General features: G+C 34.5%; 1 protein-coding gene across 2 annotated transcripts in view; it reads right to left on the bottom strand.

The window, feature by feature from the left end:
- Positions 1-27,965, bottom strand: part of TASOR (transcription activation suppressor) — a 51,023-nt gene that overhangs the window by 18,186 nt on the left and 4,872 nt on the right. For both annotated transcript variants that reach the window (XM_046642112.1, XM_046642120.1), the window contains exons 2-14: positions 24,226-24,371; positions 22,670-22,762; positions 21,689-21,761; positions 21,180-21,271; positions 20,538-20,699; positions 18,485-18,609; positions 16,450-16,481; positions 15,628-15,733; positions 14,705-14,808; positions 14,521-14,624; positions 1,888-1,960; positions 1,730-1,801; positions 71-772 (exon numbers count right to left, since the gene is read on the bottom strand). In XM_046642112.1, the coding sequence (XP_046498068.1) occupies positions 71-772; positions 1,730-1,801; positions 1,888-1,960; positions 14,521-14,624; positions 14,705-14,808; positions 15,628-15,733; positions 16,450-16,481; positions 18,485-18,609; positions 20,538-20,699; positions 21,180-21,271; positions 21,689-21,761; positions 22,670-22,762; positions 24,226-24,371 (1,884 nt within the window). The remainder of the gene's footprint in view (positions 1-70; positions 773-1,729; positions 1,802-1,887; positions 1,961-14,520; positions 14,625-14,704; positions 14,809-15,627; positions 15,734-16,449; positions 16,482-18,484; positions 18,610-20,537; positions 20,700-21,179; positions 21,272-21,688; positions 21,762-22,669; positions 22,763-24,225; positions 24,372-27,965) is intronic.

Genomic DNA, 27,965 nt, shown 5'->3' with positions numbered 1-27,965 from the left:
GGACAGAACTATTTTGCTATATTTTTGGTTGTTATTTTTTACACTATATAAGAGCAATCTGATATTTTACCTTTATACAGATGGCAATTTTCAGAAAAATTACTGGTTTTCGCAAGCTTTCTCATATTTTCAGGTAGATCCTCAAGCTTCCTCTTCAAGACAGTTTTGCTTCTCATATCTTCTGTGTCTGAGTCCCCACCCACATTCTTTTTCCTACACTGAATTAAATTAATCAATTCTTTGACTCTATCCTTATCATAATCCAAAGAGTGACATGACTTCTGCTTTCTAGGTTTAACAGTTTCACCCCTTGAGTTATTTCGTTTTCCAAATCTCATTTTTGTACCATTCATTTCTTCTTCTTGGCCTTCATAATCTGAAAGTGGACTGAACTGTTGAAGTTTTCTATTTTCTTCAAATAGCTCTTTTAATTTACAAATAGGTAACTGATACATTTCAGGCCGAAAAATATAGGTATGTAAACAATTATCAATATGGGATTTATTTTTTGGAGCTGAGTATAAGAATTTCTTATCATCTAATCGTGAATCATATGGAAACATGATAAACTCTCGTTTACCTGAACCAAAACCTCGCTTAAAAAACTCATTTACATACTTTTCAACAACAGAATGAAAATTTATAGTATTTATACTTTTGAATTCCTTTCGACACTGAATCAAAGCAAATTGTAAAAACTGAGTTATTTTTAATACATCTGGCATGCTCTCATGTCTCTCCTGTGGTGCTGCATTGGTTGAAAGTTTTTGAGCTGTAAACAAACCAAAAAGGCAAATTATGTTAACAATCAAGAAACTAATCAAATATAGATCTATATAGTGTCAAACAAATGTAACAACACTCATACATTAATCAAGAACCAAACTAGTATGTATCCTAATACATATATGTGTTATAGAAATACATGAACAGCATGCTTCTAAGTCCAGAAGCCTCAAATAGTCCAACAAGACACTAAATCGAAATTGCAGAACATATTTTTAAAGGGAAAAACACCCACTCATTGAAGATCTTTTTATTTCCTGTTGTCCCTAGGCAATTCCACTGGTGGCAAGCAAAATGTAAGGAGAAATAGACAGGGCAAGATCTGAGGCTTCTAGCAAGACAGTCCTGCAAATGATAGCAATGTCACTCCTTCCTGTTAAAACGTAACAACTTTACCTTCGCATGAACTCTCTATCCCATAAGCAGATATACAGGCACTGAGTAGCTACAGTTGAGAATCTCATTCTCATCTGACAGTGAAATCCATTAGTTGGAACTTTACCTTAATATAGCATGAAAGTTGTTCTTAGAAATGGTGAATAGCAAATTTTCTCTAACATCAGCGTGAAAAATTCTTACTAATTTCGAATGGCCTAAATTTAACCTAACACACAATGCTTTTATACTCGCTAAAATTTGAACGCAAAAACGAACTCAGCTAAAAAAATCATAATATAAAATTCTGAAAAAGTAAGTTATGGTATCATTACAATTATAATCAACGTTTATTTAGTGAAAACACTGATAAAACCCAAATAATTTTTCATAATTAAAAAAACCAAGGCATATAATTTGTGTTTTATATTGCTAATACCTCTTAATATCCCCAGTATTTCCCAAAACATGATGTAAGAAAGACAAAATGCTTAATGGATTTATCTGGAAATTTTCAATAAAATGTAGTTATTATAAGTAACTAGATTTAGATATTGAAAGAACTTACAAGTAACTAGGCCTCTAGGTTCTTGAAATAGAAACAAAGCATGGAGGACTCGAGGCTTGGCAGTTTGGTGTTCTAAAAAAACAGAAGTCAAATTCATTAGCAATGTGTTTGAACTAAAAAGTTAAACAAAAATTGTAAAAATCAAAGAGATCACCTACCATATGGAGAAACCATTTGACAAGGAGAGAGAAGAAAAAGGTATCCTCGGTCTCCCAAAGGTTTAACAAGAACCTGCATTTTTGGAAGAGGGAAGAAGTTGAATCTGCTTTATTATTACTCACCATACAGCAGACACACAGCAGTTTTTACTAATTATAAAGAAAAAAACTTCTTGATCATCTTTTTCGGAAAAATATGGCTACTGAATTAGTTAAAAACTCTTTCCACCAACTCTGATTAATAAGATTCCAATTAAATAAGAATTCCTTAGGGATAACTTTAATAAGAAAATATTACTGAAAGAATTTCCTCAATTAACCATGAAACCAGCTAATTTTTCCTTGAAGCTAAAATACAAGGACCAAACTAAGGACTTCAGATATTTTCCATAGCAATTCAAAAGACATGTTATTAACTGCCAAGGCAGTGTGCTGGATGTTGGAGACATAAAAAAAGTATGACACAAATGCTGCCTTTTAAGAGTTCAGGCTAATCTCAAATGAAATGTGTTGCTATAATGTAATTCTTCACATATTTAATGAACAAACATCTTTCTCACATGTTAGGCAATTTGCCTTGTGAGAGAGAACATCAAAGAAAAGCAACACAAGATCCTTGATTATGAGAAGTTTATAATTGGGTGGACAGAGTAACACAAGAAATATCAAGAATTAGATAAGATAGAAAAGTTCTCAAAAATATTTACAAAGCAACAGGAAGGGGAAAAATACAGTTTGTTTATAAAGTTGGGAAAGACACTAAGAGTGTACTGGAAGTGAATTTTGAAGGATGGGTACACTCCCAAGACCCTGAGATTGTAGGAAGGACATTTGAGCAGAGGCAACATCATGGGCAAAGGCAGAGTTATAATACGATGGACAGTTTGCAGGCATCATAGTACTTATGACTGGCAAAAAGGTGAAGACAGACTAGGACAAATGCATAAGACAAGTCCAGAAGAAAGGAGCATGGGCTAGATTGTATAAAGACAAGAATGCCAGGTTAGCCAGGAACGCCCTTGAGATAACCCTTTTGAACTGGAGTGTTTCTCTAAAAAAAACCCACAAAAACAAAAAAAAACGCCTTGACAGCACTGTGCAGGAGAGGAAAGAAAATAACGTAACATCTGGAAGAACTCAGTTCAGGGGCTCCTGCAATAGTTCACAATATTTTTGGATTAAAGAAAGGGTAAGTAAAGGAAGAACTGAGCATAGCAATAGAACACAAAAGGATATCTGGATTTTGAAAGAAAATTTGTAGTATCTAAATTCCTATTAAACAATCTGAGTAAACAAAGTCTGTGTAAGAACCAATAATTTAAAGGACAAAAAGTGACTCTGTTACCAATTTACATTTAATATAAACACTGAACACTTGAAAATAAAGCAGACAATGTACCACAAAATTTTTCTTTCAGACTCAAACACTTTTATCTGAAATGTTTGATATATCATATCCCTTTTAACATTTTGCCCAGCTGCTGGTTGTCAGAACAGGAAGCTGGGAAGCATGAATAGGATTTTCATCTTTTGTAGTCAATGAGGAAAAACAATTAGATTCTTTTAACTTCTCACCCACTCCAAATACCAGGTCTTAAAAATTCTATTTGCTTAGTGGCCTAAAGACCCTTGTCCTCTAAGGGCTTCAATGTCCCAAGAGATCCGTGAAGCACAGGGACTCTACACCCAGAAACAACATTCAGACAGAGGCCCTAGCAGTAATAGTTGTAGCTTTAGCCCAAAGAAACACTTTCAATCCTGTAGAAAAGGAAACACCTGTGAACTCTGTGCTCCTGCTGCCTCTATTTATTACACCTACTGTTTCCTTCCCTCTCAGAAAACAGTATTAACACAGTCTGTGGAGTTTTATTACTTGATTCTACTATTTTGACTTTCCAGATAACATTACAGGTAATATGGTACAAAAACAAAAATGTATGAAAAATATAAAATATTAAGCTCACAATCTTAACTCACCAAACTTAGGAGAAAATAAGCTATGAGATTTAAACACACAAGGGCTTTACACTGGAATTATCAGATACAATATATAAAACAAGTGTGAAATGTCTAAAGAAATAAACAAAATAATTGGTAGAACTGAGAACATGTTCACACAAAACTTGGTACACAAATTTCACAGCAGTAATTCACAACAGCCAAAAAGTGGAAACAACTCATGAATGGACAAACAAAATGCGGCATTATCCAGAATAAATTATTATTCAGCCATAAAAAGGAATAAAGTACTGGCACGTTATAACATGGATGAACCTTAAAAGTATTATGCTAAGGGAAAGAAGCCAGGCACTGTAAGGCTACATAGCGCATGATTCCACTTATGTAAAATGTCCAGAATAGACAAATCCATAAAGACAGAAGTAGATTAGTGATTACCAGGGACTGGGAGGAAGAAGGAAGGCACAGTGAATGCTTAATGGGTGTTGAAAATGCCCTGGAATTAGATAGTGGTGATGGTTATACAACATTGTGAATGTACTAAAAATCACTAACTTGTACACTTTAAAATGACTAAAATGGTGAATCATTTCAATAAAAAAAATAACAAAGAGGGGCTGGCCCGGTGGGGTAGTAGTTAAGTTCACATGCTTTGGTGGCCTGGGGTTCGCATGTTTGGATCCTGGGCACGAACCTAACACACCACTCATCAAGCCATGCGATAGTGGCATCCCATATACAAAACAGGAAGATTGACACAGATGTTAGCTCAGCAACAATCTTCCTCAAGCAAAATGAGGAAGATTAGGAACAGATGTTAGCTCAGGCACAATCTTCCTCACCAGGAAAAAAAAAAAACAGAGAATACCAGAATATAACCTCCACCTCCTAGAACAATGCCTGGCACATAATAGGTACTCAATAAATATTTCTGAAAGAATTAAAAAAAATGATCAGTGTAGCATATTGTTGCCTGAAAAAAGCTTCTTATTGAAAAGAATGTACGATAGGGTCTCATTTTTATAAATAAATTTTTTAAACGGCATATACAAAAATGAAAAAAAATAGGTAGATTTCTGAGTCAAATATACCTTTTAGAAATCAAAAATACTCTCTGTGAAATTAGAAACTCAATGAATGGATTAAACAGTAAATTAGACACACCTAAAGACAGATTTTGTAAACTAGAAGACAGCCGTGATGAAAGTACTCAGAATGCAGCAGAGAAACTGAATGGAAAACACAACAGAGGTTAACAGACATGGAGAACAAAATGAAAAGATCTGCCATATGATGCTTCAGAGTCCTAGAAAGACAGTCTAAAGAAAATGGAGAAGTATAATCAGAGAGATAATGACTAACAATATTCCCAAAATGAAGATACAAATCCACAGATATGAAGGAGAATACATACAAAGCTGGAAAAATAAGAAGTTTACTCCTAGATATATTTAAGGTAACTGCAAAATACCAACAACAAAAAATTAAAAAAGCAACCAGAAAAGAGAGATGACCTACAAAGGAACAGTAATTAGACTAAAGCTGACCTTTCAACAGAAAAAGAAGCCAGAAATATCGTAGTATAGTCCAAGTGCTAAGAGAAAATGGCTGTCAACCCAGAATTGTGTACCCAGGATCCAACAATTAAAGAATATGTTTTTTCTCAAATACAGAGCAGGTAGTACAAAAACTGACCACAAAGTAAGTTTTAAATCAAGTCTCAATAAATTTCAAATAATCACCACCTGTTCTGATTACAATGGAATTATAATATAAAAAACAAAAAGACAAAAGTATTCTCATACATTTGGAAATTAAAAAACATTAGGGCTGGCCTCATGGCCCAGCAGTTAAGTTCGTGCACTCTGCTTCAGTGACCCAGGGTTCACCAGCTTGGATCCCGGGTGTGGACCTACACACTGTTCATCAAGCCATGCTGTGGCAGACATCCCACGTATGAAATAGAGGAAGATGGGCACAGATGTTAGCTCAGGGCCAATCTTCCTCAGCAAATAGAGGAGGATCGGTGGCAAATGTTAGCTCAGGGCTAATCTTCCTCAAAAACAACAACAACAACAACAACAAAGACATACCTATAAGTCATGTGTCGAAGTGGAAATCATAATGGAAACTAAAAATTACTCAGAACTGAATGATAATAAAAATACTGCATATTAAAATGCATGGATGCAATTAAAGCAGTACTTGGAACTCAAAATTCATTGACCATTTTTCCAACTTAAGAAGTCGGAAATAACAGAATAAACCCCCAAAAAGTAGAAGTTAATAAACTAAAAGCTGAATTTAATAAAATAGTAAAACAAAGATGCAACAGAGGGTCAAAACTAAAATTTGGTTTTTAAGACTAATAGACAAACCTCTAGTGAAAGTGACTAATGAGAGAAGGCATAATAAAAATACCATGTAAAAATGCTCACAGCAGCTATTAAAAAGATACTATGTAAATAATTCTATCTCAATAAATTAAAAAATAGAGGAAACGAACAAATTCATAAAAAACAAACAAAACTGTAATATATCCAAATTGACCCAAGAAGAAATAGAAAACTTGAAAAGCTTAACTATTAAAAGAAATGGAATCAGTACTTTAAAACCATCCATAAACAAAAGACAACACAATTTTGCAGTTAAGCGATACCCAATACCCAAAGAACAGATTACGTTAATCATATATATATCCATCTCTTGCAAAATGAGGAAACACTACCCACCTCAATTCTGGGAAGCTACCATAACCTTGATACAAAAACTAGACAAAGGCAATATGAAAAGGAAAACTGCAGGTCAATCTCACTCACCAGCACAGATACAAAATTCCTAAACAAAACTTTCACAGTCCAAACTGCACATTTATTAAAAAAAACGGGGGGGCGGGATATTCTAAACCAGCAACACAGGGGTAGTTTAACACTGGGAAAAAATAAATATAATTCATCTTATTAAGTTTATGGGATAAATACTATGTGTAATGGTTAATTTTATGTGTCTGAGCAACAGTGTCCAGATATTTAGTCAAACTTTATTCTGGGTGTTTCTGAGGGTATTTGTGGATCAATTTAACATACAAATGGATAGACTGAGTAAGGAAGATTGCCCTTCCCAATGCGAGTGAGTCTCATCTAACCAGCTGAAGCTCTGAATAGAAAACGCTGACCGTTCCTGGAGAAAGGGGAAATTCCTCCTGCCTGCCTGCCTTCGAGCTGGGACATCAGGTTTTTTTCCTGCCTCTGGACTCAAACTGAAACATCAGCTTTTCCTGGGTCTCAAGCCTGCCATCATGTGAACTGGAACCATGGGCTCTCCTGGTGCTCAGACACTCGGACTCAGACTGCAACTATGCCATCAGTTCTCCTGGGTCTCCAGCTTGCTGACTGAAAATCCTAGGACTTTTCAGCCTCCTAACTGCATGAGCCAATTCTTTATAATAACTCTCTTTCTATATATATACACATCCTATTGGTTCTGTTTTTCTGGAGAACCCTGACTAAGATACCAGGTACAAGCACACCTCGTTTTATCACATTTTGCTTTACTGCACTTCACAGATACTGTATTTTTACAAATTGAAGGTTTGTGGCAACCCTGCAGTGAGCAAGTCTATCAACACCATTTTTCTAACACTATTTGCTCACTTTGTGTCTCTATCACATTTTGGTAATTCTCGCAACATTTCAAACTTTTCCATCATTATTCTATTTGTTATGGTGATCTGTAATCAGTGATCTTTGATGTTACTATTGTCATTGCTTTGGAGCACCACAAACCATACCCACATAAGACAGTGGACTTAATCGATAAATGTGTGTTCTGACTGCTCTACCAGCCAGCCATTCTCCCATCTCTCTCCTCTCCTGGGGCTTCCTTATTTCCTGAGATGCAACAATATTGAAAGTAGGTCAACTAACAACCCTATAATGGCCTCTACGTGTTCAAGTGAAAGAAGAGTCACATATCTCTCACTTTAAATCAAAAGCTAGAAACGATTAAGCTTAGTGAGGAAGGCAGGTCAAAAGTCAAGATAGGCTGGAAGCTAAGCCTCTTGCGCCAAACAATTAGCCAAGTTTTGAATGTGAAGGAAAAGTTGAAGGAAATTAGAAGTGTTAATTTAGTGAACATACAAACGATAAGAAAGTGAAACACCCTTACTGCTGATGTGGAGAAAGTTTTAGTGGTCTGGATAGAAGATCAAACCAGCTACAACATTCCCTTAAGCCAAAGCATAATCCAGAACAAATCCCTAACTCTCTTCAATTCTATGAAGGGTGAGAGGTGAGGAAGCTGCCGAAGAAAAGTTTGAAGCTAGCAGAGGTGGTTTCATCAAGTTTAAGAAGCCATCTCCAAAACATAATAAGGTGAAGCAGCAAGTGCTAATGCAGAAGCTGCAGCAAGTTATCCAGAAGATCTAGCTAAGATAATCAATGAAGATAGCTACACTAGATTTTCAATGTAGATGAAACAGCCTCATATTGGAAGATGTCATCTAGGACTTCCATAGCTAGAAAGAAGTCCATGCCTGCCTTCAAAGCTTCAAAAGGCAGGCTGACTCTCTCTTTAGGGGCTAATGCAGCTGGAGACTAAGTTGAAGCCAATGTTCATTTATCATTCTGCAAATCCTAGGGCCCTTAAGAATTATGCTAAATCTACTCTGCCTGTGCTCTATATTGGAACAACAAAGCTTGGATGACACCACATCTGTTTACAACATGGTTTACTGAGTATTTTAAGTCCACTGTTGAAATCTATTGCTCAGAAAGATTCCTTTCAAAATAATACTGTTCACTGATACACACTGGGTCACCTAAGAGCTCCAATGGAGACGTACAGTGAGATTAATGCTGTTTTCATGTCTGTTAACACAACACCCATTTTGCAGCCGACAGATCAAGAAGTCATTTCAACTTTCAAATCTTATTATTTAAGAAATACACTTCATAAGACTATAGCTGCCACAGTGATTCCTCTGATGGATCTGGGCTAAGTAAATTGAAAATCTCCTGGAAAGAAATCACCATTCTAGATGCCACAAGGAACATCTGTGATTCACAGGAAGAGATCAAAATATCAACATTAATGGGAGTCTGGAAAAAGTTGAATCCAACCCTTATGGATGGTTTTGAGGGGTTCAAGATTTCAGTGGAGGAAGTTACGGCAGACGTGGTAAAAACAGCAAGGAAACTAGAATTAGAACTGAAATTGGAAGATATGACTGAATTGCTGCACTCTCATGATAAAACTCTTAATGGATGAGGAGTTGCTTCTTATAGATGAGCAAAGAGAGTGGTTTTTTGAGATGGCATCTATTCCTGGTGAAGATGCTGTGAAGACCATTGAAATGACAACAAAGGATTTAGAATATTACATTAACTTAGTTGACAAAGCAGCGGCAGGGTTTGAGAGGACTGACTCCAATTTTGAAAGAAGTTCTACTGTGGGTAAATTGCTATCAAACAGCACTGCATGCCTCAGAGAAATCATTTGTGAAAGGAAGACTCAACCAACTGCAGCAAACTTCACTGTTGTCTTATTTTAAGAAACTGCCACAGCCACCCTAACCTTCAGCAACCACCATCCTGACCAGTCAGCAGCCATCAGCATCAAGGCAACATCATCCACTAGCACAAAGATTACAACTCGCTGAAGGCTCAGATGATGGTTAGCATTTTTTAGCAATAAAGAACTTTTTAAATTAAGGTATGCACCTTGTTTTTTTAGACATAATGGTACTGCACACTAGACTACAATATAGTATAAACAACACTTTTATATGCACTGGGAAACCAAAAAATTTGTGTGACTCACTTTATTGCAGTGGTCTGAAACTGAACCCGCAATATCTCCGAGGTATACCTGTAACCATCTTCATAAATGCAATAAATAAATAAATATTCAATAAAATTAAAAATCCATTCATAGTTAAAAAAATAAAGAAGGAAAAACTTTAACTGATAAACGTATCTATGAAAAACCTACTGCAAACTTCCTACCTAATGGTTAATGTTAGAAGTGTTCTTTTGAAAACCAAGAAGAACGCCTACAATCACCATTTTCATTCAGCATCGTATTAGAGATCCTAGATTGCACAGTAACAAAAGAAAAAGAAATACAGAGCCTAAAGACTAGAGAGGAAAAACCAAAATAATGTTGCTCCCAGATAAAGAAATCTATGTAACAATCCCAAAGAATGTACAAAAAACAATAATTATTCAAATTTCATATACTGATCTGAGATAAAATCAATACTTAAATATCAATTACAATTCTATATACACAACATGCAGAAAATGTACTGAAATGGAAAGTATTGTTTACAAGAGCATAAAAAAATATAAGATGTCTAGGGATAAATCTAACAAAAAATGAGCAAGACCTGTATCCAGAAAATTATAAACCTCTATTAAAAGAATACCCTAAAGAAGTAGAGATAATCTTGTTCATGGGTAAGACAGTATCACAAAGATGTCAATTCTCTCAAATCTGATCTACAGATTTAACAAAATTTCAATAAAAAAATTCCAACAGGGTTTTTGAGGGGGAAATAGGGAGGGACACATAACAAACCGATCCTAAAACTTTTTGAAAAAAGCAAGCTGATTCTTAAATTTTCTGGAAAAAAGCTAAATCTCAAATACCAAAACACTCCTAAAAAGGATGAAAAAAGCATAACGAGAGGCACTCACAACTAGAATATACAACTATGTACTGGGGGGCTTTGGGGGAAGGAAAAAAAAAAAAAAAAGATGAAAAAAGTGGGGCAATTTGCCCTACCTGGTATCAAGACTTCTTAGTGGAGAAAGGACGGACTACTCAGTAAATGGTTCAGGAACAACTTGTTATTCATATGGGAGAAAAAAATGAAGTTGGATTCCTATAGTCTATCATGCAAAAACAAAAAAATATGTACATATGTATTTTTAAAGTTTTAAGCGTCAAAGGCAAAGTCATAACACATTCAGAAAAAAATATAGGGCAGAATCTGTAAGACCTAGGGGGAAGGAAGAATTTCTTAAAGAAGTCACAATCAGTGCTTAACATTCAGGCAGATAAATTCAACCACATTAAAGTTAAGAATATCTGTTCTTCAAAAAACACCATGAATAAAAAGTAAAAAGGTAAGCACAAATTATAAAAAAGAAACAAACTGTAGCACACATAGCTCAGCATTAGTACCCAAAATATAAGAATTAAGAAATTAAGAAATTAATTTTCAAATTAAGAAAACACAAGCCACTTGAGGAAAAGCAGGCAACTGAACATTAAAAGATGTAAACTTATGGAAGGATGATCAACTCTTCATATTTCAGGAAAATACAAGCTAAAAGCACGGTAAGATACTATTTTACACCTACCAGATTGGCAAGATTTTTGCCAAAGTCTAACTATACCAAGCAATTGTAGGTATGTGAATTAACAGGAACTTGCTGGTATTGGGGGGTATAAATTAGTACAACCACTTAAAACAATACGGCATTATTCTTGTAAAGCCAGTCACGTGCATATATTATGATTCAATAATTCTACTTATAGATAATAAATCTAATATATTAGATATATACTTGAGAGAAAAAAAGTCTTGTACATGTACACCAAGAGATATGTAGGCGAATGTTCACATCACAGACAATATTAGAATTTAGGGACATCTAATTTTTTTTTTTGTTTTTTAGGAAGATCAGCCCTGAGCTAACATCTGCTGCAAATCCTCCTCTTTTTGCTGAGGAAGACTGGCCCTGAGCTAACATCTGTGCCCATCTTCCTCTACTTTATATGTGGGATGCCTACCACAGCATGGCTTGCCAAGCGGTACCATGTCCGCACCCAGGATCCGAACCAGCAAAATCCGGGCCGCCGAAGCGGAACATGTGCACCTAACCACTACGCCACCGGGCCAGCCCCTCATGTTTTTTTTTTAATATTAAAGTCAGCTTTAAGAATTAACTTGACTTACCACCAGCCAAAAGAGAGCTCAATATATTTTCACTTACTTCATAAATCTCCATGTGGGAAAATAAACCATCCCTGGATTTCTCAGTGCTCCTGCAAAAAGTCCTAGCCTATCAATATGCAAAAACGTATATGATATAAAGACAGGGAATGTTTGCTTTCATTTCCCCCGGATATATTTTACTCTTCGCATACCTTAAGAATTAGATCTGTAGCCAATTATCTAGTTAATTGCCATGACCCAAAAGAATAATTAAATTTCTCTTATTTTCTTGTGAGTGCCAAGTACATACACAAAAGGGCCAAGAGGTTACAGCACAGGTTAGGTTCCTAGGTCAAGTCCCAAGAAGCAAGGAAGACTAAAGAGCTATCTCCCTAGGTATTTACATTTTAAGGAGGAATGAGTCCTAGGAATTTGGAGACGTCTTTAGATCCAAGAGGGCTACCTGGCTCCTGAAGAGATTTTATTTATTTACCAAAGGGTTGAAGTTAATATTCATTACATTTTCAAGAGGACCTTTTCAGGAGGGGAGGGGTGATACGTGACTCCTTCCCTTTATAAGCAAAGAAAAATCATTTTTCCTCATCTCCTGCCTATTAAGTGTCCAGCTACTTGCACAGGCTAATTAACCTATCTCTCATTGCATTGCCCTAAGAGTAACGACTAGGGCAAAGGAGGGCCAATACATTTACTACTTAGAGGTCTTCACTAAATCTATCTCTGATCCAGAACACCTCGCATATGTATTCAAGAAAAATTAAGAACCGAACAGCTCCCAATGCACCTCCCATTATCATGACAACCATGAACAAAGTAGCTATAGTTAGGATAATTCCCAATGAGGTTTGCAGGAAAAAGGATAGCTACACAAAACACCGAGGTCCACTAGATTTACGCAGAGTGAACTGTGGAATGCCCATGCTCTCTGAGATGTAGGATCTTACTTCATTTCTTGATTCTGGGAAGACCCAGTCCTCCATGAACCTAATATAATACTTGCTCAGGTGAAGAACAAAATGCCAGTATCCTTCCTATCCTGAATCTCACTATTAGGAACTGAGCAGATATTGTACTTTTCTGATAAACCCCTCACTGTCCAGACTCTCAATACTCATTCTCTGAAATGCAAGAACCGAACAGATTTGGATAACTCAATATCCCACTATATCCAAACCTACCATCTAAACTTTCATTTTCACTTTCTGAACTCAGGAATTGAATACATTTTGATCATGAGAACACTTGTATTACAGACAGGCTTTCAGAAGGTAACAAAAAACAAATATAAGATTATGTTCATATGCAGTGAATGTCGTGTGTGTGTGTGTGTGTGTGCACACGGGGGTGTTCTAAGATGTCTAAGCCCAAAAGTTTCTGGCAGGTTAGTCAAAAAATTATTGCTAGGTATCCACCAATTCCTAAGTGTATAAACTTGCCTAAAAGTTTCCTATATAATGTGACTCATCTACAAACAATGGCATGATTAAGCAAATATACAGGAATACAACAAAATTCTATGTAGCCATTAAAAACGAAGTTGCAGGTTCTGAAAATCACTGATACAAATCTCCATTTGACTACCTGGAAATTGAGTCTCAATAAAACGAGGAGTAAAAAGAAGTCAACTGCTGTAAAACTTGTATTAAACGGCATACCTGTGCAAAAAACTTCTCTCCCCCTCCACCGGAATATCCCATCAACATTTAAACATGAGCTCATCTATCTCATGTTAATAAAAACCTTGGAATAGCCACTCTCCTCTGCAACCACCTCTTCTCCTCTAACTAAACTGTACATATTAGTATCACATATTCATTTTCCATTTATTCCTGAACCGATCACAATGCGATACCCAACCTAATCCCTCTACTCAAACTTGCTATAGTCAGTATCTATTAAATTGGATACTACCTAGTAAATATCTCTTAAACCAATCTCTTTTCATATCATCATTCTTACCTTTCTCATCCAACTCACTGTCATCCTCTAATGTAATAGTTTCCTACCTCATCCCCCCTTCTCGATTCATTCTCTACAGAGTAACCAGGGTGAACTTTCAAAACACAGATCTGATCATGTTGCATACATAATCAAAACCTCATTCCAACTCCCTTTAAAACCCTTTGCTCTTAGGATCAAGTCCAAACTTCCAAACATTTGAACATTGCCTGTATGACACAGCAGGACACAGCACCCTACAGACTTTTCCAGCCTCATGTTCTACCACTTTCCCTCAACTATTGTAGTGTTCTTTTATCCCTTCAACCTCTCCAGGTGCCTTATTATTTTTGAATCTTCAAATATAACACTGTCTGTACTGGAACAAACCACATCTATCTAAGTAACTCCATTTATCACACGGTACAATCCAGGAGAAGAGTTTCTTTGTCTCATTCTTTACTGAACTATATACCCTGCATCAGAAAATGATATTCAATAAATATTTGTTGAATATCACAGTCATAATCACACGATACAATAAAATTACTTCATGGGGAAGACTAGTCCATAGAATGTCTAGTGTCATGGTTAAAAATAAGAGTACCAGAGGCCATAGTAAAACTCTGTTAACTAAATGGTAGCAACAAAGACAGAGACCTTGTGGTACCTTCAGAGGCAAAAATGAAATGAACCGAAATATTAATATGACCACTTATTAATATGCATATTTCTAAGGGAGAATGAGGAACATTTTAAAACCTTTCACTCACAAGTTTTTCTTTCTCTAGTTTTTGCAGTAAACACTCCATGTTACTTCCAATTCTTGTCTTTTCTACAACTTCATAAAGGCTGCAATACATTCCATTCTTCAAAACTGACGTAAGAAAAAATACATAGTAAATATTCAAATCAAGTCTGCTTCTTCTATATTTTAGTAAAATTAAATTACTTTACCTTCATTTGGACCTAAGTATGTTTCCTTATAAAACAATGCTGGAGGGATTTTCTGTTTCAGGTGATCAATACTCATAACTGTTTCAACATCTAACTTTTCAGGACTGAAAAAAAAGTGAAAAAGCACGGTTGCCTTACCTGTATTTTTAACTCATACATAACTTAACAGCAATGCTCTCTCTCTCTCTTTCTCTCTCACACACACACAAGTATCTTGACAGAAAACAAAAGAACTTATTTATTAATATTGCAATTTATTCTAAAGAGGATTTGATATGGGAAATCCAGATATATGCACAGGTAAATAGATAGCCTGACAATATTATGAACCTTTCCTCTTTAAGCCAGAAGCTAATTCTGTACGCCAATTTTACTAACCACACAGGATAAAACGTTGTCTTTTTATTAAACAATTTGAGTATGAACTGTTAATCTTCAAACACTTATGAAGGCCCATAAGGTTTACTGTGGCGGTAGCAAGAGATCATTTGAGACCTTTCTATTCCAACATACACTGCACAAGACTGAAAACAGCCTATAAATTTTAACTTAACTCACCACATCAAAGCTGTTTATAACAAACAACTGATAACTTTTAAGTGTATCATGTTCGAATTGCTAAATGAAAAATCTAATTAGAATAAAACTTTGAAAAATCAATTTTAAGATTAAATATCACTTAGAAAAAGTTTTATACCATAAATATGTATAACTAGTGGCCCATCCTCAAATGAAGACAGAAAACAGAGCTCAGCTTGCCAATTAAGTTTCCAAAGTTATCAAACCAATCTTTTTTAAAACAAACTGATATATATATTTAAGTTCTTACAGACCAAACTAAAATTTAAATATAAGGAAAAAAGCAAAAGAAGGAACTAAATAATTAGCAACCACTAATTGCTATTTTCTTGTAATATACTTACAGCTTGATAGGCAAAAAAGCACGAGTGGCTGATCTCAGAGAAATGTAACACAAAAGCTTTCCTTTATTTAAAAGCTGTCCTTTCCACAGGGTGTAGTTATATTTATCTAAATAAAAAGAATAATGACACAATTCAGCCTCTTGATAGCGCAGATACAAATATGTCTTCACTAGAAATAAGAGGAACAACATCTAAAAAAAAGGTTTAAGTACAACAACAAAAATCTGACGTTCTATTTACAGGAGAGTTCAAATATTAGGACTTTTGTTTCAGGTATCTTTTCCCCTACAAAATTATTCCAGCTGCAAAGAATAATCAATTTGTCTAAATGTCCTCATATCAGAAAGCTGCGGATCAAAGAACACAGTTACTGCTCTCTTATTTTCCCCAAAGAGGAGACTATATTAAATCCAGTTAACTACACGAATTCCCATAATATCTCATATCTTCTACTCACTTTCTTTTCATTGTGGACAATCTTGAAAACAGAAAATATTACTATAGCTTTAATCTTCTCTATCTCTTCTAAATCCTAAACTTCAGATGAATTAAATACTTTTAAAAGGCTGAGTTGTGAAACTTGCTTTATTTTTTACCTTTATCAATCAAAAGTGCTAAAACCAGCAGCAGCTTCTCAAAGGAAACCTCATGCTTGGACAAGCAAATGTTGATGTTACAAGATAACATGGCCTCACCCTCTTTTTCATACTTTGCAGATTCTCATTCATTATAAAAATAAAGCACTTAATTTATTTATTTTTTACTACATATACTTATTCTTTTGATTTATAAAACTAAAGGAAAGAAATACAAGAATCTTACCTGTGTTTCTATCTGCATTAAAGCTGTTAGATCTACAAATAAATTTTTAAAAAGAGAAAAACATCACTGATGGGTAACAACATGAAAGTTAACATTCAGGACCTTGATATAAGTGCCTTTTTTAATGGTATATTGTGCAAGAGAATTAAATCCTTCCTCCAAGTAGGAAGAACAAATTAATTACTTAGTACAATATTTAATAAATCCAAGTCTACTTGAAGAAAACAGAACTATTTACTTGGCTTGAATTACCATATTTGCCCAATTTAAGAGAGCTATTTTTCCCAAAAATATCCATCAGGAAAGAATAGAGTCCATTAAAGTTTCTGTCAATTATTTTATTTTGGTGATGAGATTCAAAGAAATAGCCTCAATATATATTTAAATACATTCATTCATCACTCAATAAATATTTACTAAGCTCCTATTTTTTACCATGCACAGCTCTAGGTAACAGAATTACAGGGATGAACAAAACCCCTGCCTCCATTGAGCCTACAATCGCATGAGGAAGACAAACAACAATCGAAACCTAAGTTATAGTTTACTAGCTGATCATGTTTTTAAGTGCAATGGAGAAAAAGAAAAGAGTTTTAAAAAAATCACAGAAACCCTCATCGATGAGCTCACTTATAAAGAGAGATCTGAAGGAAGGGTAGGTGTAAACCATGCAGCTAATTGGGGAAAGAGAGGGAATAGCAAATGCAGATGCCCTGGAGTAGGAGTATTCATGGCGGCATGCAAGGTACAGCAACATGTTCAATCAATGCTCATTTTAAATGATATGGAGGTCAACAGATGGAATCAAAGAGGAGGCAAAAAAAATTGAGTCATTATTCCTGGGGAGTATGACCTCATAATTATTAAGTGCTGGTTCTCTTTTAAAGATAACTGTTGAAAGGCACTATAGTAAATGTATCATAGAGATCATAAATATAGAGCCATAAAAAAATTGAAAAACAAAATTGTTTAGATATTATGTGATTCAGTACTTGTGGCTGTGCACGGTTTCCAGAGCTATTCACTGACATAAAAAAAGGGCTGGATCTCAAACAACTGAAATGATGAGATGATTTGATCTGGAAAACTGATTAAAGAGGCCAACCTCAAAAAATGTGTATGTTTCATGAAACGTGGCTTTTAAAAATAGCAGTATTTCTAAATTAATAGATATCATACAATGCTTTATATATGGGTATTCAAAGCAAAAATAAGTAGACATATGACCACTTCACCTACATCTCTGTAAGTTTACTTATTTGATTTTGCCAAAACATTTTCTGAAATCATGACATGGGGCGAGGAAAAAGGGAAACTGCTTTTTACTTGGTCACCTTATATTACAGCTTATAAGAAATTCTCAATGGTACACAAGAGACTGAAAATCAGAACCACCTGGAAAAGCTTTTAACAACTACCAATGCCTAAGTTCCTTAATAAATATTTTATTTAACTGGTTTGAGGTAGGGCTGGGGCATCTTTTCTAGAAGCTCCCCATTTCCAAGAGAGATAATGCACAAAATTTCACTTTTAAAGATTTTATTTTTTTCCTTTTTCTCCCCAAAGCCCCCTGGTCCATAGTTGTATATTCTTAGCTGTAGGTCCTTCTAGTTGTGGCATATAGGATGCCGCCTCAGCATGGCCTGATGAGCGGTGCCATGTCTGAGCCCAGAATTTGAACCGGCGAAACCCTGGGCCACTGCAGCAGAGCGTGCAAACTTAACCACTCAGCCACGGGGTTGGCCCCAAAATTTCACTTTTAAAAACTGCATTTACTCAACTACATAAACCTGCACTGGTTGAAAAAAAGTTTAACCAGTGAGCTTCAAGTAAATTTTAGTTTGTATTTCCACATAGTTTAAGTATCTGTCCCTCACATTAACCTTTTAAAAGTCATCATGAACATTTGTGTATCTAATTAATTTCAAGGGAAGACAAAAATGAAAAGAAAACAATGTGTTCCTCCTAACTCAGCAATGCAGGTTATGTAATATAATACCACTCTGGATGACGTCTAAAACTCATTAAGTCTTACCTTGATGAAGGTACAAACTTGGGAGTTTGTATATCATCTTTGTAAGTAAAAGACACAACTGCATATGGACACACGTGTCTCGGTCTTCGCCTTAGCTCATCAAAGCCATACTCATAAAAATAATACTAAAAATAAGAAAAACCAAAATTAACTTCTTTAAGAAGGCAAGAAGTACAGACTGGAATCTTATATTAATGCCTGATTTTTGAGAAATATAACACCAATTAAGTGCCTCTAACAGAAAATATCTTTAAGCACTGCTTGTCAATTTAACTAAAATAATTTGCCCTTTATATTTATTTTATGATATAACATATTCTGCTTCTATATATATCAGACGTCAGGTATTCCAAACAGTATTCCATAACAGGTATTCCAAAAGTTTACTTCTGACAAGCCGATCACTGGGAAGGTACAACAAATTTCTTCATAAAAATGTTACAAATGGAGCCCAGGCTCCCAGGTCAGCCCAGAAAAGCCAATCTGACACAAAAAGTAAAACACTAAGGACACAATCTCAACCAAACCTACCATTTTGCTTATTATTTAAAAAAAAAAAAAAAGCCCTGCCACAAACACATTCTTGGCTCCATATGCAGACAAAGTAGCAAAGGGGAGGTGAAAGAGGGTACAATCATAGGTGACAAGGGTAGCTGACCCTCTTATACTCCCCTCTGTCTCTTCCCTTCCCTTATTCCCAACAGTCATTAGATCAGGGTTTTGTGACTTTGCAGACTAGTGAGTTTCATTTAAAAGAATGCTCTAGTTTAAACAAAGCATTGTCCTTCACAGTCTATTCCCCCGGGAAACTATTAATGTCAATACTGTTACTGTTGCTCTAAAAATGCCTAGAAATTTTTTGGAAACATCAAGTCAGTTTAAAAATTCTGCTAGAAAAACCAATAATTACTTTACAGGTATATTTCATATCTACCAATACTACTACTGTCCAGAAGATAATCAAAGCCTGGATGACTCTGGGGAGTATAATTTTTGCTGAAAGCCCCCAACAACAGGTCTTGCCCACTGAGATTCTTCAAAAAGAAAGGAGCGGGGCTGGCCTGGTGGTGCAGCAGTTAAGTTCGCGAGTTCCGCTTTGGCAGTCCAGGGTTTGCCAGTTCGGATCCCAGGTGTGGACATGGCAGCACTTGGCAAGCCATGTTGTGGTAGGCATCCCACATATAAAGTAGAGGAAGATGGGCAAGGATGTTAGCTCAGGGCCAGTCTTCCTCAGCAAAAAAGAGGAGGATTGGCAGCAGATGTTAGCTCAGGTCTAACCTTCCTCAAAAAAAAAAAAAAGAAAGGAGCAAGAATAATCTTTATTTTACGTAAATAAAGTAAAACTAAAAAGAAAGAACATTTGCAGGGAGGTTAGCACCACTGCTTTTCACATACAATCCATTTGGACATACACATTTTTCATACATTTGTTAAAAAGAATAACACTACTTCATAGTCAAATATAATATAAAAAATGACTAAAATTCATCAAATGTTACACTTTTAGGTATGTGTAATTTACTGTATATCGATTACATCTGAATAAAGCTTAAAAAATTAATTTTAAGTTTGCATCCTGTAGAAATGATAATGAAAACAGAAAATATCTATCAAATCAATAGCATGAAATGATATGAATGAAGGTATTTCAAGGGGCTTCAACTTTACTTTGAAGGATGAGTAGTATTTTATTAGGCAAGAGATCTTACTAGGCCAAGACCTAGGCCAGAGAAGCCAAGGCTTCAAAATGCAATGGTGCGTAGAGGGCAGCAATTATACAAAAAACCAGGCTGGAGTCAATCTACAGGGAGGGAGAGCCAGGCTATTGAATCTGAATATTACTCTGTAAGTCTGAGGAGCCACTGTATGTTTCTGAGCCATCTTGGAAACAGTGAACAAACAGCAGTAAGAGACACTGGAATCTGGCAGTGATACATGGAAACCAGAGTCTAGACTGGTGTGGTGGCAGAGGGAACTGAAAGGGAGACATTTTAAAGGATTTGGTGACAAACAGGTATGAGGTCACAACACTAAAATGGATCCAGGCACCTACCTGAGTAAGCTCATAGGCTCTGTAAACCAAAAGTGACGTAACTCTATTGGCATTCTTCGACACGTGACATTCGTGCTTTGGTGTTGGGTCCAAAGCACTTCTATTTAATACAGATTCCAAACTTTTTACACCCATGGGATCATATATACTCTTTATTTTACCCTAAAAATAGAGAAAACTTTTTAAGTCCACCGAAACCTAATTACTGACTATACGACATTAATATTATAGAATATTTTTTTGAATATAGGTCACCTATAACAGTTTTTTCCTTTAATACCTGGTAATAAAGTAACACCCAACACTTTTTACCAATATTGAAGAAGTTGTAAACCACGAAAAAAAAGCGTTCTTTGAATTTGTTTAATAACAAGGAAATAAAAGTTTTATTCACTACACTCTTCACAAGCCTAAATGACATTACCAACTTATTATCCTCTTTTCTTCATTTTTTTCTTTGGAAAAGAAAGCAAACTCACAGTAAGCTTAGAGCAAAGATGGCAAACCACTCTCTAAATATCTTTATATACCATACAGAAGCAAGCACCAATTTTTAATTAAATCAAATGCCTAAAGACAGCGTCAACTAGAATCCAAATCAAATGCTGTCTTTGATACACAAAATGCAAAAATTGAAATTACCTTCATTATTTTAAAAATAACAACATCGCCCACTGCTCCAGCTTCCAAAGGATTAGCTTGTAATAAATCTGCATACCTAGAAAGATAGATACCTAGTAAAGAGAGAAAAATTAAAGAAGTTGAAAAAGAACATGAATAAAAAAAACAAAATCCAAATATTTTACCTAATGATAAGAGATAAAAGGTATGACAACTTTAAAAGAAATGTAATGACAGTAAAGACAGCTGATTTTTAACCAAAGCAAAAATAAAACCAGAAAAAACATGAAACTAACCAAATTTTTCAAAATCACTAGGACATTAAAAAAAAAATCTTTGATCGTTTCCAAGTATGCAAAATTAGAAACAAAGGATAAAACTGGTTTTACATTGCAGAACCTGCAAATAGTCTCCCTGGGAACATGACAAAGTATACATGAATTTAATTATAAAGACTGTGGCAATATTAGATTATATATTTTTAAATGGCTACTTAATAGTAGATTAATGAAAAAAATAAAAAAGCTTACCCATGGAAGGACTGCCAAGAATTGTTATTTTGGACTGGCCCACCTGTAATCCTTTTTCACATATGTTTTGAACCTAAATAAACAAAACACTTCATCTTGCAATCGAAATATTTAAAATTATGAAAAGATAATTTGTAAACTTGTTTTAAGTCGAATCTAAGCTTCTAAATTATATATGTTCTACATTACAGAAATTTTATATATATGCCAGTTTATGACTAAATATCAATGTAAAATGGGCTTATCCTTCCAATGTAACCATAGCTGGAATCCATTTTTGTTTATTCGAGGTGTGACAGATACTCAGAACTCATGCCACTCAAATACATAAAATATCCCCTTTTAGAGAGAACTAGAATTATCAAAATATCTAAAGAGAAAGTACTCCACCTAAACATCTTCAATGAAAAAAGGAAAAACAGTTCCCTGCATATATAATCAACAATATAGAAGATAATCTGCTTTAACAAAGGGAAAATTATCAAGAACATTCTAAGGGAAGAAAATAGGTTTGGGCAGAGAAAAAATGAGCACATCTGGAAAAAAACCTACAAAACAAGGAAACACCTTGCCCTACTAAATCATTTCTTCCACTCATACATCAAGAAAATGTTACTTTATAACTATCAAGGGTATTCTTTTTTTTTTTTTTAAGATTGGCACCTGAACTAACAATGGTTGCTAATCTTTTTTGTTTTTCTTCTTCTCCCCAAAGTCCTCCCAGAACACAGATGTATGTTCTAGTTGTGGTCCTGCTGGTTGTGGCATGTGGGACGCCGCCTCAGCATGGCCTGATGAGCAGTGCTAGGTCTACGCCCAGGATCCGAACCTGGGAAACCGTGGGCCTCCAAAGTGGAGCGCGAAAACTTAACCACTGGGCCACGGGGCCAGCCCCTCAAGCGTATTCTTGAATAATTGCAAACGTAGTAATTGAAAATGGAAAAATCCTCAAATTGCTTTTTATAAAAAGGGTTCACTCACCTGATATCGATCAACCATCAGAAATGCATAGGATTCTGAAAGTTCTTTATCTAAACGACCTTCAGACTTCAGTTCTCTTCGCTTTTCTGTAAACTAAAAGAAATTAAATCTATAACAACTCCTTAGCATATGATTACATTTTTCAAGCTAAGAGTTTCAAGAACTGTATTTCTAAGAATTCCAAACCTACCAAAGCAGAAATTATCTTTTCTCTCCCTGTACTTTCTGCACTTCGATTTTTTTCCCATTATAATTGGCTCTTTACCTGTACAATATAGTCAAATAAGCAAGTAGTGTTTATCAACTTTAACTAAGTTTCTACTAAAATTTTACCACAGTCCAACTGTCCCATAGATTAAGTTCAAGTTTTATGTTTGGATCTCTCATTTTACTTAACATGGTGCACTGCCCACAGCAGGTGATTCAATAAATCTCTGTGGAATGTACAACTTCTAGACTGTAAACTAAATTAGGACAAGGAAAAATGTTTCATTTCTTTATAACTGTATTCTCAATGCTAAGTACATAAGATGTGCTCCATATTTCCAAGATAAAAGAGTAACTTGGTCTAAGTACATGTGAACTGTAAGTAACCCTAAACTGCTGGCTTTCACTTTTAGATACAAGCAAATAGACATACATACGTTCAAAATACAGAGCCCATATCTAATAGATTTATATGCAGCATTCAAGCCATTACTGATCTTCAATAATACAATTAATGAATCCTGAGACTAAATTTTCATATAAAATTTACAAATAATCCTTATCATACCATGAAACTACCAAAGTTTTAATTTCTCTGCGAGGCAGTAACATTCATCTACTTTAGGAACCCTTTGAAGGTTAAACTCTAGTAGCACTCAGTTAACCAACTTATAAAACTAGAAAATGAATAGTATTTCATGTACATTAGAAAGCAATATACACATCAAATATTTCTAAACATCTCATTTGTATTACCTCAGAATTACACATGCTGGCTTTTCCTAAATCAAAACTCAATATTCTAATTTGTACATGAAACTTAAATTCACTAACACACTTAACTGTTCCCCTTTATTTGCACTTTTTCACTAAGAATTTTTACTAATGATATTAAGACAATTCAACTATCAGGCATAATTGGGGAAAGAATTAAGCACATCCTAAAAAAAAAAAACAAAGAAAATACATTTGATTTCCCTAATTATCTTATAATTTAGACATTATATACTACTAGTGATTCCATTTAATTAACATGCATTTGAAAGAGCAAAAAGCCTTGTTACTAATTTACAATAAAGCCATTATCAATAAGCTATCCCTATGCTTAAAATTCACTTTTAGTAAAAAGTTATTTTTACATAATAGCATATTAATTTAAAAAGAAGATAAATGTTGTGCTATGTCAATAATGTTGAGGGGAAAAAAGACGTCATTTAAAACTTGTTTTCCCTTCCATAATTTGGCTTCCCTAAAAACTTCAGCATTTTTTAAAAAAAGGAAAGTAAAACAAATTTCAAGCTTTTAATTGGTTGTGAAGAATCTTACAATAAGCACAATTTAAAACATACCTCCTTTTCCAAAAGCTCATTATGTATCAAACAAGCACGTTTGTAGGTAAAATTTGTTACTGAGGTTGGTTCAAGGTAAGATGAATGGAGAATATTTAAAACATCTTCAAATTCTCGAGAGCCTGGAGTTAATGGCTGAAAAAGTGCTAAAATAAAAAACATTATTAATTTTAAGATTATTCCATATTAAACGTAGTTTCTTCTATTTTTGTGGGTTAACTTTTAAATAAAGTAAAAAAGGCATCAAGGCTATCTTATTTTGATATGCGAAGACATAACTTATTAATTCACTGAAGAAAAATTAAAACCAGCCGCCTACATTGACCAATCACTTCAGCAATGAGCATCTCGCATTACACAGGCAAACAAGGTTACAATTTTGCAAACTTCAGGGATGCCATATTAGGTAACATAAACTGCTTAAAGACTCTTAAGAATCTGTGCATATATTCATCTCAACTCCTATTTTATGTTACACTGAAGTAGTATGTCTAAGACCATTTATTTCAGCAAACTAAATGCTTATATCATCAAGTGAAAGCATAAAAACATTTAAGACACTTAGGTCGCTATAAAAAGAAATGAATTCTATTTGGTTTTTAGTACTAAAGTTAGAATAAACTATGCTGCTTCCACTAGCTTCTTATATTGCCAGTATAAAAAAGCAGTAGGACATTTATTATGAAAACAGTGAAATGGAAAGATGTGGAGCTTAGGAGTCAAGCTGGATGCAAATATCAGATCTAGCACTTAGCGGCTTTGTGGGAGACCCTGAGTAAATCCATTACTTAACTAAACATATAAGCTCAGTTCTCTCATCTGTAAAAAGGGGAACTTTAGCTATCCTAATAACCACTAAATGCCACATGCCACATGAGACAAGACAGAGAAAAAGCTCGAAGTACAGCATCTTGTGCAAAGTAAGACAATAAAAATTTTTACTCCCCACTCCTCCAACTCTTCCACACTCCATTTAACTTTTAAAATACTTCAGTCTAATATCCAATTTGTTCTTGGATCACTGGATTACTGGTATAATAAACTCAAATTTGCACTTTATATATGAAACAGGTTAACTTACTAACAAATTTCAAACATCAAGTCTATACATACAAATTTTCCCAAAACCAAAGAGGAATTACTTATTTTTCACAGTAGACGTTATTCACAGAATTTGTTATACTCTATTACCTTAATTTCTTTCAAGATACTATTCATAAAAAGTCAATAAATATCACAGTCAAAACACTTTTAGGCCACTACTGAAAACATAGTGTTCTACTTGTACATACTCTTAGAAGTACTAGACAGCAGCTAACTAATAAGCTATTTTTATTTTATTTTCTGTACAGTCATTAGCCTTTAAAAGGACATGATGTCGAGTGATATATCCATTCATTTACCAAACCATGTATATTTTACAAAAGTGTCTGTAAAAATGTAGCTTTCAGTAACAGAATGTGTATAGAACAAATGGTTCCCACTTTGGGATTGCATACTCAAAAAAAAAAAAAGGAATAAAGCCAACAGTTATAACAAAGTAGTAAAGACACTGACTGACTAGGAGTAGGCAGGAAAAGAAAATAAAGCACTCAAAGAGAACTACTAAAACACTGGAATTGTCCTATCATTAAATTTGTAGCAGATGAACATACTCAATAATCTACTGACTGTAAACTGCATGAGAGCAGGAACTATATCTGCCTTGTTCATTACTCTATCTTTACCATATGCCAGTAGCTAGAACTGTGAGCACTGGCCCCAACTAAGCTGAATGACTAAATAAGTGAGTAAAGAAAACGAGAATAAACTTTGTCAGGATTTTTCTCATACTGAATACAAATATATTCTACAACTACCAAAATATAATTGTTGTCATTTTAAATTAGGTCTCACAAATTCAACAATTCAGTAATATATAAACGAAACTGAAAGCTCAAAAAAGAGGGAGAAATACAATCTCTCAATTCAGATTTGTTTTGTAGGATGTGGTAAGAAAAAACATTTTATATTTGTGACTGTCCCCAAATTGGGAAAAACTTGGCAAAGAAATCATTATGTGAATAGTGTTTAAAGGCTTTCACATCCAAAATGGGCCAAGCATGATTTTAAAAAACTGGGTTTTACGCATGATTGATTTTTATGTTTCTAAACTAACAAAATGACTTCAGATATCTAAAATATGCAAAAAAGTATCACAAGGCTTCAATTTCTAAGAAATTTTACAAGTCTACATAAAAGAAATTATTTTCCTTACTTAAGTTGCCCCAACACTATTTCCACCATCAATCTAATAAGTGAAAAATTGAGTTAAATCATATAAATTTATATAGAAATTAACATTCAAATTATTCTCAAAAAAGCACTCAACATTTCATTTCAAAGCAATGTCCTTTGGTTATGTCAAATGTACTCAAGTAGGCTGCCAGTGAGGAAAAAATTCTTGTGAATAAAAATACAGAAAAAGGTGCAAGATTTTAAGTCTAATACTAAATACCTGTATTCTAGGTATTTTATATTTCAAACACCTTAGTTGGCTTTACTAGTTAGGCCAGTTATAATTTCTATTTTTTTCTTGCCAATTATCATTTCTACAAAAATAAAATACGCTGTAACTATTTTTAAGGATTTCAAATCAACGTACTGGTAATGGTACTTGAGAAATTTAACAAGTTTATGTTCTAAATGTACATTCTCTGGTGGTCTACTTTGTCCTTAATAGTCCTTTTAACACTGGGTATTCTCTGATCAACACATCCTGTCACTTCTTTTAAAGAAAACATATACATCATAATCTTAATTATGGGTCATTATTTGAGGCAGTAATAATATACAAACCTGTGACTATCCAAACAGGGAACAGAACATTTTATAAATTAATCATCCATTTCACTTAAGGCAGTCAGCATCCAATATATTGTTCTCTGGATTCTGACAATTATTCAGACTAATCATTAGTGGGTCATTACTACTTTTCAGATACTGTACTAAAAGCTTTACACACATTATCTCATTTAATCAACAAAATCACCCTATGAAGTTCAATATGCCCATTTCACAAATGAAACTGAGACAGCTAACAGTTAACTTGGCCCAAGGTTACACAGTCAATGAATGAATAGGGCAGCTGGATTCAAATTAAGGCTGCCTGGCTCCAAGTCTTATATCCTGAAGTATAAGTAAAAGATGTGTGTCAGAGCTGAAACCAATCATTCCAAGAGCTGGAAAAATATAATGGTTTCCTCATTTTAGACCAGGAAATCAAGAGAGCACTCAGACACGGGCTATAAGTGCTAAGTGAAATTAGCTCTAAAAGAACAAAAAATTGATATCTAGGATTATGCTCTTTTTTACCCTCTAATGTGTCTTCTCTCAAATCTCTTAAACATTTCTCATTTTAATGCCTTTAACAGGATCAAATGCCATCACTAACACCCTTTTTTATCTTATAAAAGTCAACAGCAGTAACAATAGTTCTTCCACACATTAAAAAATGTATAATTTTACTTATTGACAGGATTCCTATCAAATGCATGTCAGAAGGATGACTGAGTTGATGTCTGACCATAATTCACAAGGTTTCCCTACTGACAAAACTGATTACAGATGTGTTTTATAGGACTGAAGAATAGACTTAGAAAGGCACTTGGGAGATTTGTAACTCAGACAAGGAAACTGATTCTACTACAGAATCAGAACTAGAATTCAGGTCTCCTGACTCCCAGTCCATACTATCATTA

Source organism: Equus quagga, chromosome 1, assembly GCF_021613505.1.
Source record: "Equus quagga isolate Etosha38 chromosome 1, UCLA_HA_Equagga_1.0, whole genome shotgun sequence".
NCBI classification, from domain to species: domain Eukaryota; kingdom Metazoa; phylum Chordata; class Mammalia; order Perissodactyla; family Equidae; genus Equus; species Equus quagga.
The sequence above is the reverse complement of the archived record's forward strand: the minus strand, read 5'-3'. Positions and strand labels throughout refer to the sequence as shown.